Source organism: Strix uralensis, chromosome 2 (assembly GCF_047716275.1).
Source record: "Strix uralensis isolate ZFMK-TIS-50842 chromosome 2, bStrUra1, whole genome shotgun sequence".
Lineage (NCBI taxonomy): Eukaryota > Metazoa > Chordata > Aves > Strigiformes > Strigidae > Strix > Strix uralensis.
The window spans coordinates 135,618,294-135,633,944 of NC_133973.1; the positions used below are offsets into that span (position 1 = coordinate 135,618,294).

The 15,651-nt window shown below is 40.7% G+C and overlaps 1 protein-coding gene across 17 annotated transcripts in view; it reads right to left on the reverse strand.

Annotated features, from left to right (window-relative positions):
• Nucleotides 1-616: 616 nt before the first annotated feature.
• EMSY (EMSY transcriptional repressor, BRCA2 interacting) overlaps nt 617-15,651 on the reverse strand; it is a 52,672-nt gene continuing 37,637 nt past the window's right edge. For 12 of the 17 annotated variants that reach the window (XM_074860486.1, XM_074860484.1, XM_074860478.1 and 9 more), the window contains 5 exons: nt 6,985-14,546; nt 5,007-5,123; nt 3,339-3,488; nt 2,412-2,439; nt 617-2,223 (listed from right to left, as the gene is read on the reverse strand). In XM_074860486.1, coding sequence (XP_074716587.1) covers nt 14,352-14,546 — 195 coding nt within the window. In that variant the 3' untranslated portion in view covers nt 617-2,223; nt 2,412-2,439; nt 3,339-3,488; nt 5,007-5,123; nt 6,985-14,351. The remainder of the gene's footprint in view (nt 2,224-2,411; nt 2,440-3,338; nt 3,489-5,006; nt 5,124-6,984; nt 14,547-15,651) is intronic. The other 5 variants (XM_074860469.1, XM_074860482.1, XM_074860471.1 and 2 more) reach the window with 5 other exon arrangements.

Genomic DNA, 15,651 nt, shown 5'->3' on the forward strand with positions numbered 1-15,651 from the left:
GGAAAGCCCTGGAAGAGGACGTCGGTCACGTTTTATTGTTCAGGCATCACCCGGGGACCTTGCGGGGAAGGGAGGAATCATGCTGGAAGAGGGCAATGATTTGCCAATTAAAAGCTGCCAATTAGGGAGAGAAGTTGCAGGGCCCTGTGGGGAGCTGCTGAGCAAGGACAGTAGATGAGCAGCAGCTTGGGATAGCAAACTGGCCCGAGGAAAGACACAGCAGTTGGTTAATTACATGAGGAGGGCTGGAGACCAAAGGGAAGACTGTAGAAGGCACATTTTTCTATTTATTTATTTTTTATTTAGCCCTAAGTCCACACAGTATCTAAGCAACTCAGAATCACAAATGGATTTTATCCTTACGCTACCCTGTGGAGCAGGGAGATGGCCAAATGCTTGGAGAGCCAAGGCAAAGAGCAGAGCAAGTGATTTATTTGCCTGGGGTCATAGAGACCATCTAACCCAGATGATGTGAGCCCTAGATCAGCATCTTCACCACAAAGACATGCTTTCCCCAAAGAAGGGAAGCTGGTCAGCAATCTGCTGGTATTTGAGAAGAAAGGCCTGAAGATATGCAAAACACTAATAGAGGAGAGAGAGAAATTTCTCACACACACACACAAATCACCTTGTATTTTTGCCAGTGGAAACGTTTTATAACATTATTATATGTGTCCACATGCTGGGGAGAAGCTCACAGCACACAGCACTGTTGGGTCAGCTCATGAAACAGGGTACTGGGATGAGTCCTGATGAGAGGCAAGACATTGGTCCACTATGGCCATCCATGGGTTTTTTCCAGAGGCTTCATGAAAAAAACTTCTGCATCCTTCCTGACCTGGAAGCCACAGGTTTCTCAGCTGTGCTTTGCATTATCTGAACAGCTTGGTGAGCATAACACATTTTCCCCAACACAGAAGCACTCCCTTGTGGTTTTTAGACTGGCTGCTTAGTACTGATACAAAGCTGACCATTTCTGGATGATCTCCTAGCCACTCAGATCCAGTACGGTCTTTCTTGCTTCAGTGAAAGGCTTCCATGCTTAGAGGCTCTATTATGAAAGTTCACCTGAAAAAGCAGACGCATCATCTATGCAAGAGTCAGAATTAGTCCTTCTCCACCATGGCTGCTCATCCGCACTTCTTCATAAACAGGAGTTTTTAATTTTCCTCTCCCACCAACATTTTACATCACCCTCTGAAAAGTAAGCTGGATGGCAACCATGGAAATGTAATGATCACCAGGACACTAACCATGGCATCCTCATGACTCACAGCAAGTTTTGCATTGGGTTCCCTACAGGACCTCCCATGGTTTTGCCCTGCCCAGGAGTCTTCACCACCACCTCTCCTTAGAGACCATTAGAATATAACAAAGTGCAGTGGACTAAATACCAGGACATATTATCTTTGCTCAGTTCCATCTCTCAGAAAACTCTGTGATGTTCACCAGGAGAGCTGCTATACTAAGCAAAGTTAACTTGCCGTATACAGACAAGAAATTATGATTTCCCTAACTGCATTCCCTCCAATCCTCATTCCTCTTATATACGCTACTTTCAGTGGTTAACATAAGCACTTAATTCCATTACAGGAAACTACCATCCTTCCTCCTTCTCATCAGGACAAATAACTGAGGATTTTCCACAAATATTTTAACCAGTGAACTTAATCCCATTGCAGTTTCTTCAACTGTGGACTTTGGAGAACAGTCTCTTTAAGATGCTTCTGAAAAGAATAAGTTTTTGATTCCTATGCATATCACTTAAAGGGTAACATTTTATAAGAGTTGCAAAAAAACATAGAAAGAATTAAACTGGGCTTTCACCAGAACCTTTTTTTGTTCAATCTTGGACATCACTTCAAGTGTCAAGGCATTAACAACAGAATAAGAAACTAAATGCAGATCAGTAAAAAGCATCATTTCTCTCTTCCAGCTGAGTGTGGGAAAGAAGCAAAGAATTCACATTTATAATGTCATGGTACATGGTGTGACCAGATTAAAGAATTTTTGGGTTTTCTGGTAGTAATTTGATTTTTTGAGCTATTTCCTTTGTCAAGTGATCATGAAGGAGACCAGTCTGCCACCAAGCTCTAAGAGCAACATAAAAAAGTGATTAAGTATTATTGTTCTTCACAGGAAACTGTGTTTACAGCGGGATGCAGTTTGTGCTGTTCCGGCTTGGGTTCGCTGTGAAACATCTGCATAGGATTGTTTATGTTCCTGCAAAACAAGAGCAAGCTTGCAGCATGGCTGCAGAAGCCTGGCTTCATTCCTAGAGAGCTTCACACAGGTGGCATCCGATAAAGACACCTGACCCTTTGATTTGTCTTTTACGTCAATAAGTACATGTTTTTGAGGGCAGGGGGTGGGGGGTGGAAAATCATATGTTTAATTCAAAACTCACGTACATTTTCTGCCAGCTCAGTCCTTCAGTATCTATAAAAGAAAAACACAAACATACAACATTATGGGCTCATGTTTCAGAAATGAAGCATCCAATTAAACAAGTCAGTCTTTCCCAAACAGCAGTCTTTCTCCACTCCCATTATAATAAAGTTCTATTATTTTGTCAAAACAATTTTTTTTTTTTTTAATGAAACAATAAATTCTCAGTAGCTGAACCTAAAAGCAAACAGAAGTTGAAGTTGTGGTACAGAAACCCATGGAAATGCAAAGTAACAGTGGCCTTTAGTTTCTTGGTTTAACCCATTCACACTACACACGGCCCTGAGCTCCTCATTGTCCTTAGTGCATTAGAAATCTCAGGGACTCCTTGCTTTTTGACTACCACAAACCAGGAGTATCTTATGTAGTTCAGAAGAGACTGCTTCCACCTAAACAGTAATGGAAAACTAAAATTGCGTGCTAATACAAGACTGTAGGGGAAAGGAAACAGGAGCAAGTCCCAGAGTTTCTTTCACAAGTCACAGAGTTTCTTTTGTGGTGACTCCTCTCTGGATCAGATCAGCAGATGGATCCATCAGGATCAGCACAAGGCACTAACATTAAGAGGAAGCTTTTCAAAAACGGATGGTTTATGGAAGAACAGGATGAATTCGCACACACCATGACAGCAAAGTGGGAACATCACTGCCACAAACTTGGAGGAACAAGGCTGTAGCCAAGACACTATGCTCAGCATGGAGTGTGTTGTGTCAACACACAGCTAGGCTGGGTCCCTGCCAAGCCGACCAGAAGGTATCTACACTAAGCTCTCTTGGGTTGGATTATTTATGTTTTGGTATTAAAATCTGACAAATAAACCTAACAATATTTTTGGCAAGACTCCAACAGCAGCAATAGTAAGTGTTATGTTAACATAAGTTACTACTTACTACGCTGCAGTTTGCAACACATCTGGTCACAGGAAGCAGAAGACAAGTCTGCTGGACAAGTCACCCCAGAGAGTGTGGATTGCAGGAGCGAGGCTGCTCCATTTCACTGGGCTTCTTGGAGTGGTTTGGTGGCAACAAGGGACATGCTCTCTACAATGAAGAGTATGATGAACAGGATGGGTGGAATATAATAAATGAAGGGCTCAAATCACAAGCATTTGCATTTTGATAAATCATCGAAACAGAGATTTAGAAACAGAACAAAGAAATCTTAAGTCTGTAGGAGAAACAATCACCATTTTTCACAGGAACAAAACCCAGGCTCTCCAGGGGCATCCTGGCATTCCCACTGCCTGTTATCTTCTAGGATTCATGAACGATCTCAAAAACCAATGAAGGAGCTGTCACTACTTTAAGGGACATTGCCACAGGATGCTGTGGCAAATGGGGTGTCTGGGAAAGGGTGAATGTTTTTGCAGTGCAACCTCATTCATTTGAAGAGAACATCACCAAAGAGCACACAGACAATAAACAAGGTGAAGGATGAAGGCACATAAGATTCCTCACAGGAGACTCCACAGGTCCTTGGGAGCTGGTATCATTTCTATCTTCGCTATTGTATGGTAAAATTTCATCACATCCAGGACTCTTCGCACATCCCATGGGACAGTGGTAGTGATCGCATGGTTGATGTCACCACACTTCTCGATGGCATGACCGACAACCTGACATTTGCAAGCTCATGTGTCAATTCACCTGCTGAGCTCACCTGTCCTAGGCTACAAAAGAGGTCCCCTCCCTTCCTTCCCTCCTTCCTTCTTCTCAATGGCCCCATGAGCTTTATCTACCTGTGGGGTAGCTCATGCATCTCTATCAAGACAACACACACGTGCAACACAACATCAACACCTCTTTGTGCCATGCTGTCCACATGCCACACACACTCTTCCCAAATGTCCTGTCCCACAGTAGGCCTCTCTTCTGTGTGGTGGTCTCCAAGGTATGGGAATTTAGATCTTCTAGACCTATGGCGAGAAAGCGGCCTCATGTTTTTCCACAGCTGTCCTAACCAACTGAGCAATTTCTTGGTGATTTCCAAGGGGAACTTCACTTAATTTGACCTGAAAACCTCCATTCATTACATTACAGACATCCTGCTAATCTCTATGTTGTAGAGATTACTGTAGCATGACCATAAAGTCCGGCAAGAAAAGGACAGAGAAGGGAAAGGAAAACCATGAAGTCCTTTGGCAACCACACAAAGGACATCCTTTCTGTCAGAACCAAGAACAAGGGTGTGATTTATGATGAAAACAAACCTCACTTTCATAAGAAAGTTGTTGAACAGGAAAAGTGATTTTCAGTAGCTTTAAGAACGAAGTTGGGGAATTTAAAGTTTATTTTCTAGGGGTGGAAGGTGAGGAGGAATGAGGTAATGGGGTGCTTAGTCCACCTCAGTCAGGAGCTTGACAGTTTTGTTTTCCTTTGAGAGCTTTTGTAAGCTTTGCAAACAAGTGTGCCACCACAAAATCAACCATCTGGGTGCAAACCAGGACTAATCGTGTGTCACCGTAACAGGAGCTGCAGTTCTGAGTAGGGGATTTTGGTAGCTCCCCTCCAGTTGTCCTGCTGGCATCTGTATGCCATCATTTCCCACATCCCACTCACCATCTGTAGATACCACACATGTCCAAGGCAAGTAATTTCCCAGATCACTTCTCCTGCTCAACTCTTGCAACGGGACTAAAGCTCCAGGGCCCGAGTTGTCCTTGTGTCTTCCTGCACCTTGATTGAGAGAATTGAAATAGTCCAGGTTACATTTACCCTCAAGTTCAAAGTTTGCAACCCCCATTCCCCCAGCTTATTTCAGCATGAGGTTCCTATTTTATTTCCAAACATGGCCACAATAATCTTCCATAAAGCAACTGTGCTAACCTTAACCCAACGGTAACTCTGAGCTCCATGGTACATTCACAGTGGCTGATCAGACCAGGAAAATGCTGAGTCCATCCACTAATATCAGTCTAACTTCATAACAATTATTTGTAATAAAGCCCTATCCTGTGCCCTCTTTACTCAGCCAGCTCTGGTTTGCAGCATCTTCCTGGGTTCTTTATCTTAAGATGCTTTGGCAAATCTTTATTATTATTTTGGTCTCCTCAATCCCATCTATCGCAGGAGAACTCATCCATCCCTCAGGACAAATTCAGAGGGAGGCACTGAAGCAGTATCAGCAACCAAATGAGTTTGTGTGACCTCAAGGCAAAGCTAGCCAGGCTCCATCCTGTCCAAATCACTTCTTTACAGAGAAGGCAGCCCTCCATTTCTCAAATTAGTCCTTCTGGGCTTTCATGTTGCATATTTGCATGGTAAGTTTGAGCAAAAGCCATATATCAGAGCTAAAACTGTGTTGCAGTCACTCATGGATCTCCATTATATATTTTCATGCAAGAAGAGGAGGCTGCACAGCGCTCACTAACAGCTATTGCTTCCAACTGTAGATTGATGCGGTTGAAAAAAAACATTTCTGAGCACCCAAATCCTTCTCCACACACTTTTTCAATATTAAGAAATACTAGAAAGTGGGAGCTCACTACAGTGCTTTGTTAGTTCTCTGCGTCACCGCAGTCCAAACGTGGCTGCAGGGAAAATGTACGAGGAAAAGTCCAGAGAGGAAAACAAATATCCCTATTTCTGGGAACACTGCAGCTACAAAACTTTGTTCTCACTAAACTTGTGCTACTTCCTACTTCTTGTGGTTTGTTCTCATGCTGTTTTTAACCTCTTCTCAAACCAATATAGTATTTCTATTTCATGTCCAAAACAAACCAAGGAAAAAACAGAAAACACACCACATACAAAAAACAATTGAACTGAAACCTTTTCACTCCCAAAAGGATTTTAGCCACAATTTAGGTCAATTCTTTTCTTTTTTTCATAATGAGTTCACATGTTCCTATTTTAACTTATTACAAAAAGCAGCACCATAGTGCCTCTAAATAAAGAATAGGCTCTATTTTCCAATAAAATAACAAAAGTTGGTTTGGGGAAAAAAAAAAAAACCACACAAAATAAAACTGAAGACAAATTTCCAGCTAGACAGTCTGCTTTAAAGGTGATTTTTCTTATGTCATTTCTACATTCTCATATTAAGTAAAATGACCAGATGGGATGAGAAGGGGATGTCCCCCCACATGCTTTGAGAACCTGTGAAACCGATGTATGCAGAGAGCAAATGCTTTTTTATGAGCTATTGAAGCAGCACTTCTTTTTCTTGACCCTTGACATGGGATTTTAATTTCAACCACAGTGGGATCCTACTCTTGCAGGCACCACGCACACTCCAAAGTCCCTTCAAGCTCAGTCCTTGTTAGGCTGGATGCCCCTTAAGGATGCCCTTTAATTCCTGAGTGCAGACTGCTTGCAGAATTTGCTAAGCATCAGAAGAGACATGGCAATGTAGGACAATAATTCCTATTATCGTGGACTATTGAAATAATTTCTTATTGCTCAAATAGCTGTTGAATAACTTCTACATTTTGATCTAAAAGCAACATGATCAAGTGAATGTGAACCAGCCGCATTCCCAGCTGTAGCAGTAAGACACATCCAGTCTTCACTGTGACAATAGAGGGAAATAACTTGCATTTTTTTCTTCCTGCGACCACCCTTCTCAGCAGATGCTAACAGGAGAAGGGCTGAAAACTGATGAAAGAAGAGAAGGTCTCAAAGGTGTAACTACAGAGGGAAAAGCATCATCTTCAACCACCTGTCAGGACAAGGAAAAAAGCAATCACAACAGAAAAAAAAATAAATCTCACTTTGGCTCAGGATCAGTAATGCTTTACGCAGTCCCAGTGTCCAAAACAGCACTCCCCCTCCCTCACAGTACCCCAAAATAGCTGTTTATACTACAGGCTCTGCTTTTACTGCTTATTTCAAAACAAACCTTTGCCATTTCCTGACCAGAAAAGTTGCGCTTTTAATTCTGTGCTAGAGACTTTGAAAGTCAAGATACTGCTGCTTTCCACTATAAATAGCCCAGGCTTGCTATGACATCTCACTGTGACATTTAGTTCAAACAAAGAAAAAAAATCTTGACAGGAAAGAAACAAACAAAAAAGATACAAAAAAATAAAAAAAAGAAAACCACACGATAAACCTGGGAGAAATTAATTTCTGGATAAATCCATAACCTTGAACAAAATCCTGGTTTTTTTCCAGTCTTTGGGACATGTAGACACCTCATAGGAAGTGCCTGATCCTGACTTTGGAGGAGGCAGCATCTTCTCCATGTGATACACGACAGGGAAATCTTATTCCAGCCTCTCTGGGTATAATTTCAAACTATATCCTGGTGTTATTTTCACACTCCCAAAAGCCCATGGCTATCATCCCTCCAAGCTGCCTTGACAATGGTTATAACTGCATTTATTTCCCAGAGCCCCACAAGCAGTGGATTTTGCACTGCTTGCAGCTGAAATCCTCCCACCAGCGAGGACTCACATCAGAAGCTGAATATCCCAAGACAAGTGTTATGCCTTGGGCCAGGTTATTGAAAACTTAGAAGTGATTTCCTCCATGTATTTTATATCACTGGCTTTGCAGCCATTCAGGTTTCTGGGCATAAGGCTGAACAGGGATCTCCTCCACTGATAGGGGTGTAAAGAAGACGGAGCCAGATTTTTTTCAGTGGTAACCAAGGAAAGGACATGAGATAATGGGCATAAACTCAAAACCAGGAAATTCCATTTAAATATTAGAAAAAAAAAAAAATGAATGAGCATGTGGTCAAACACTGGAACAGGTTGTTGAGTTTCCATCATGGGAGATTTCCACAAGCCCAACTGGACATGGTCCTGATCAGCCTTCACCCACTGACCCAGCTCTGAGCAGCGGGGTTGGACCAAACGATCTCCAGAGGTTCCTGCCAACCTTACCGACCACGTGAGTGCACTGAGAACCGTTCCCAGACCTTTGGTGTATTCAGGTCTCAGGCACCGAGAAGTTTCTTGCAAGGAAGGGGTGCGAGCATTCTCATTCTCTCCAAGGAAATTATGGAAATTATACACAGCTTGATCTTCTTGCAAGAAGAATGGGAGATAGCAGGGCAGGTTACAGGTCTGAACTAAACTTACAGGGAAAGCAGCTTCCTAGGAACAAAGAGAATTAGGAAAACAGAGACCTGAAACAGAGACCGAGCAAAAGATACCCTTCATATTGGCTTGCTTTGCTTTTAAAAAAGGCCGCACTATCAAAGAGTAATTTGGCAGGTAAGGATTAACTAGTCTGCAGGAAAATTCTGGCCAGACCAAACATCCAGCTCAAAGGGTTTATGCTTACGGAGACAGCCAACAGCCATGGTGACAGCTACAGGACAGCAGTGACGGACTCACTGCCATCTCTAGAGACAACCAGCCTGTTATACAATCCATATGTATATATTTTTAAAAAGCAGCATCCTTAACAGCAATAAAAGCCTGTGCAAGAGACTTCCAGAGTCTTTAGTTGGCCTCTGGTAGAGACTGACATGAAGAAAGTCCCAAAGTACTGGAGTCCTACGAGACTCCGTGACAGTTCTGGCTGACAGCTGCGAAAACCTGGATTTGTTACCACAAAGACAGCAATTCCTGAACAGTGCTTCTTCTAAGAAGTAATGAATTAGGCTCTCACACTAAGAATTTTCAAAGTTTTAGCAAAAGCTCCATCACAGAGGATTCATGTTGGGTAGTCTGGGCATTCAAGGTGCATGATTACATGCTCTTTAAAGATCCCTTCCAACCCAAACCATTCTATGGAGTCTAAATCCCATACGAGGTCCATGAGAGGCTGGCTGACATGCCTACCACACTCTGAAGGGTTCAAGCATAACCCAAAGAGCCCATGGTCCTAATTACCCACCCCCAGTTAGGTGATACGAGTATCTTTTCTTTATGACAATAAAGGCAGGTACAGAAAATGGGATCCCAGAAAATTGTGAAACTCCTAAAAACTTACTGAGAGATGGAAAGCTGAGAAAAGCATCCAAGATATCACAAAAAATTCTGTTTTTCAAAAGCAGCCAAGTACTGGGCAAAACCAAAATCATGTAAGTTTTGAGTAGGCCCTGATCTGGAGTAGTATTTATTGGACAATTCTAACAGCCCTGGACTCCAGAAATTATTAAAGATCATGGTGTTACTCTTCAATACTTAAAAACTTCTTATCTTTCCTGACTCAAATAATTCAAAGACCCTTTTCTCTAGAAGTGATGAACAAGTTCCCAGGTACTCATTATCTTATTTACAACACTTCAACTTTTTACCCAAGTGCAGTGAAAGAGAAAACCCACCACCACCACCACAACCCACCCAAGATCACCAATCACCTCCACTTGCCAGTCACAGCTCTAGCTGCCTCAAGGTACAACCAAGTACTATTTTTTTTTTTTGCATAGTTTAAAGCCTTGCTATACCAATGCAACTGTCTAGTTTAATTGCCACTATATGAGATATGAGGTCACTGGATTTCAACCTGCAGCCTCTGTGCTCGTTGGAGAAAAAAAAAGACTCCAAATGACAGAAAACACAACACTCCCTGTTAACTCTGATTAATTATCCTCAATCTTGGTATTGATTTTTCCAAGTTTCCATTTCTATGCTTCTATACCAGACTGAAATGCCCCTAATGACGATTTCTTCTTGCATAGGAACCCACAAATACATCTTAAGGTACTTCTTCCCTAACTTTCTCTTCGATAAGCTACGTTAAGCTCTAAATTTATCATAAGATATGTGTTGCATTTCTATTAGAAGAAGCTCAATTCACAGATTTTCAGGACAGGGTAGGGGAAAAAACTCTTAAGTCCCACAGCACCGAAGGAAACTTTGCACAGGCTGTTCGCATTCTTCATGGTTTACATCAAACCTAGGGAGAGGAGCAAGTCCTGAGCCCAGCATAGACACACAGGCACTAAATACACTATTCTTCCAATAACAGCAAATCTCTAAATAGTCTGATTTTTCCAGTTCCTATCTTAAATTATGATCAGATTGAATATTGCCAAGGTGAAACCATCTGCTTTTGCAGGGCACCTTTGGGGATGCATAACCACCTTCATCTGTGAACCTCTTAGACTTCAAGAACTATTTATACACTAGAGACAAAACCATAGTCTTTAAGTTTCACAGAATCACAGAATCATCTAGGTTGGAAAAGACTTGAAGATCATCCAGTCCAACCATTAACCTAACATAGACAGTTCCCAACTACACCATATCCCTCAGCGCTATGTCAACCCTACTCTTCAACCCCTCCAGGGATGGGGACTCCACCACCTCCCTGGGCAGCCCATTCCAACGCCCAACAACCCCTTCCTTGGTGCAACTTGAGGCCATTACCTCTTGTCCTATCACTTATTACTTGGTTAAAGAGACTCATCCCCAGCTCTCTGCAACCTCCTTTCAGGGAGTTCCCTGACTTTTGATTTTTTTTAAAGGTCTTGTGTGTTAGGGTTCTTAATTCCCATCTATTTAGTCATGCATTCTGTTCAAAGGGTCCTCGACATGTAAGACAGCACAACTGCAAGTAACTTTTTTCTATTTTGTCCTGAAATTTCAAAAGTTCATTTTGTCAATGGGAGAAAGACCGAGACTGAAAATACTTCTACCCCAATGGTTAAATCTCTCCAGAAAACATCTGTCATTACACGTCTTTAAAGTGTACATAACTTCTCCCTTGCTTCAGTACTTCCTCTAACTTCATTTCACTTTACCATCCTTTTTCGAAAATTCACGTATGTACTACTGCAGTGCCAGAGCACATTTGTTAAAATGTGGAATTCAAAACAAGTCTTTAATGCTGTTTCACTTGCCAATTCATCCACAGCTTCCTGCCATGTTACAAGCTAATTTCTAGTACCAAAGATCACCATCACCACCATAGCTCACCCTTCTTCTATTCCAAAGAGGGACATCAAATTCATTTCGGGAGGGAAGATGCAGCTTGTTAGGGAGAAGGGATATGTAAATGTTATCTTAGATACTGATGTTTTATTTTTAGCAGCTCAGTGATATTTATAAGGCTGTGAGGACTGGATACATGGCTGCAGTAGGATGAAGTAAGTATCCCAGGGGCAGGTATGAAAAATCTGCACATCTGCAGGGCAGGACAATGAACAGTGCTGCCTGGAGTTCATGAAAAGGGGGAGAAGGCCAAATGCTCCAAGCATATCTTCTTACAGTTGTTCTCAAAAATCAAGTAACTAGGAAAAAAAAAAATAACATCTTGACCCTAACTTTTAGTTCATCTTGTATATTACTTATTATTAAAGGTATTTATATGGTGAAGTCCTGGAACAGACAAATTAAGTAAGAAAATCTGAAAAAAATTTAGCTCAATGTGGGAAAGCATCAAGACAGGAGTTTCAAAAATGAGTGATTACTCAAAAATAATGATTATTCTAAATTTCTGACATGACCCCTAGATACCCCCACCATGTGCTTCAGTTTGCCAATCTGAAAACAATTACCTCTCGTAGCAACACTAAAAGCTTTCATGTTTTTAAAAAGAGATTTGCTGACTTCAAGTAACCATCAAATAGTTAACTGTAGTTGCTCATACCTTTGCTGTAAATTCATCACGAAGATGCAAACAAAACATAAAACATCAGAATAAATTGGACCAGAACTCAACAATACACTTAATGCATTAGGAGCATTGAATTCACCTTATGCCATTTCTTAGTATCCCTTTTTGGCTGGAGAGAGCATATACTTTCACCTAAACCTGATACCATAATTTAAGGCAAAGTTCTTGGGCAAAAACACTTAAGAGAAATCTTGCTCTATATTCTCATGGCCTTTCAGTCCTAGATATGCCAGGGACACTCAAAACACTGCAAGACCCCAGGTGACAATGCAAATCTGATACAAGCCAGAAGAACCGTGTGTCATCTGCTCTGGGCTTTTCATAACTGCATATGGAAAACTACAGACTATGCCTTATGCTGGCATCTGTGAAGCACAACCAACTGTCCAATCCCACTGGCAGTAAAATCTGTATTAAATCACTTCTTGTCATTCTGCAGCAATGTGGAACTTTCAGGACTTAGATCATGGCTTGGTCACTCTTGTTGGTCACTGTTATTTCACTAAAACACAAGTAAAAAGCTCCCAAACAACTAGCAAAACCTGACCCACCTAGAATGGCATATTGGTAGGGTTATTTTTTTTACTAGAGAAAGAAATATGGTATGTTTCATTTCATATGTATTATTCTCTTCAATCCTGAGCACTAAGTACAGCAGAAACAAAACCAATACCTATTCCAACATAAAGGTAACACAAAAGTAATTCGCTTCCTAACCCACTAGTCCCATATTTGTACACTGAATTTATCAGGACACTTCTCCACTGTAATAAAGTACATTATTTTGAAACTAATGCTGATGGAAAAGAAAACAGAAGGAAAAAAAAGTGTATGAAAGTCATAGGGACTTAGTTTATAAAATAACTGAGGGTAGATGAAAAAACAACAGCACCATCTACGGGTTACTGCACGTTCTTACACAGGTGGGTTACTCAGGACAAGTAAGAAAGTTTTAGGTTGTGTATTTTTAGTTTGAGTTACTCTAGTTGGAGTTTTATCTTAACTACAGTATCAACAGTAAAATCACAGCTTAAAAAAAAGACTGACGCAAAAAGCTGTATTAGACTTTGGATGAAATCTACTTACAGTAGTACTTCAGCACCAAAAAGTGGGCAGTTAGGCTGATAGATGTATATACAATTAAATGATATGTCAAAGTCTTAAAATGCTTAGTTATTTATAATGAAATCTATACAAAACAGTTAAAAACGTGTTTTTATATACATTTGGGAAAAAAAAAAGTATTGTCTTCATTAGCAGAATGTATTAAAACTGGTTCTCTTATCCCATGTGAACCCAAACCTCTCTGTGGCTTGTAACCATCACAAAAATCCAATGTATTGCTTCAACAAGCCAAGTCATAAGGCTAATTTCTGAAACCTACCACTGTATACCGATTTAAGCTTTTAAACTCCCAAAATGGTCACTTTAAAAACAGCATGTAAGAGTAAAATACAGATTTTTAAAAGCCTTAGCTCACTTCTAAATTCTGAGGTTCAACTTAGAAAGATGCTGAACCACTTATCCCCAATTTTGAAAAACTGATTTATAGCAAAATACAGCCCCCCCACTATTTGTATCAGAATGAACACACCTGCCTGTTTCACAGGAACTTTTTAAACAGCTAGGGCTCACTTTAAAATTTATATTTAAATAAATAAGCAAAGATTAACTAGAGTAGATGAGCATTTCACGTGCTTATGGCACAAAGAAATGCCTCATACACCGTTACCCTACTTCTTGTAAAGCATGAAAACAAAAATCCACTAGCAAATCCCCTTTGCTACCACTTAGCGATTTTGCTTATTTCCAAACATTCACCAACAAGAATTTAAAAAAAATAAACTATGTTTTTAGGCTTATGAAAAAATCTTAACTCTAAGTGAGCACAAGTGCAAGAAAGCTAACCAATTCCAAAATTCCTGGGGCTTTTCCAGCACTGTCAGAGACACTTTTTCTCTCACATGCTATTTAAAAATACAAATATTTATTAAACATTCTCTGGTTTTGATGGTGTTTTGCTCAACAGCTAACAAAAAGACACAGCAAAATAACGATCCCTTTTCACTGAAAGCTGCTTCAGTATCTGGGCAAGGGCCTCAATAGCACGAGCTGTAGAATTCGCTGCAGATTTGTTTTTTAACAGGAGTACATTCCACTGTCACAGGTTTACTAAATCTTGGTAACTACACCTTTTTTTTCTTTTTTTGAAACAATTTTTAAGATGCAGCTTTTGCAATACCGTCTTGTTAAAACACACTGATGCTTCAAGGGTCCAATGAACAACTCTAATAGGCAAAGTGCTCTAAGACATCACAATACAAGGGCATCTTGGATACTCAAAATCCCAAGATATTTTAAAGTGCACTCCAGTGTCCCAATTCCTTAGGATTGTTCAGCAGAACTTCGAGAGGGGCTGGGCTCAGTGCCGTCCTCAGTGCTACTGTCCACATCTTGCTCCATTGCTGTCTCCTCATCGTCGAGGCGCTGACTGGTGAAGTTGTTGAGCTCCAGGAGCCCGCTGGGTTCCACTACCACATTGGAGCTGGAGTGACAAGGGATGGAATAGTGAGGGATAGTCTGAAAGAAAGAAAAGATTTCAGTTTTAACGGGCACAGTTCTCACAGGTAAAGGCGTCTGCGCAAGCGCAGGTACTCGTGGAAAAGGGGTATTTGGTTTCCAAGAGCAATTTTCCCAAGCTGAGGCCCGCTGCATGTTACGTTACATTACCTAAAGCTTCAAAGCACCCTTTCACTGGATTAGGTTGTGAAAGATAAAATTTGAATAATCTTGCTCTGAAGGCACTGATCTTGGCCTTGGATCCCCACTAAAGGTCTGTGACAGTATAACCAACAGCTAAACCACCAATGCCCACCATCCATCGTTCCCCAACCACAAAGCAGAGATAATACTTTCTTCAGCCTTATCTTTTTCAGGCAAGACATTCAGGTATTAGGACTAGCTACGGGGTTTTTTGTATACAAGACAGTACAAGCTCCAGCCCTGCTCAGGAGCTGCAGCAGCACAGAGGCTAAGGAAACACAATGGATCTAAGCTATTTATTTCTGCTTATGCTTTCATAGGTTCTAGAAACTAAATCTACAACTTTATACAACTGAAATTCTGGACAGTATTTTACTTTTGAAATGGTTCGTACCATACCACAATGATAAACAATACAGATTCTGAAAATATACAGATTTGAAGTAAAATAGAAATCTACCTTTGTCTATTTAGGGAAATGAGGACTAAAAACGAATACAAAAATGATGATTTCTACAAAAGCGAAGTTAGCTGCAATGAAGATTTTACAAAGTAGCATGAAAAATCTGAAAGCTCTGTACACAAATTATTTCCCACATGAGAAGCATTTTCATTGTAACACAAGTATGATACACAATAAAACCATTTCAATCCACGCTACCATTTGTGTGAACATATACCATGCCAACTTGTCTACAAAAGATTCATATTACACCACTATGAGTCCTCAGATGACTGAAACACTTCCTCAGTTGACATTCTGACCATGTATTACATCATAAAACATCGTATTTAAGACAGCAGAATCAATGAAAGTTATCAATCATCAGTTAGGCAATGACTCAAAGCATTTAGGCTAAAGATCAATAGTCATTTTATCTCCGAAGTAGTAAGACTGGTTACAAGTGAAGTTAGCAAGCGT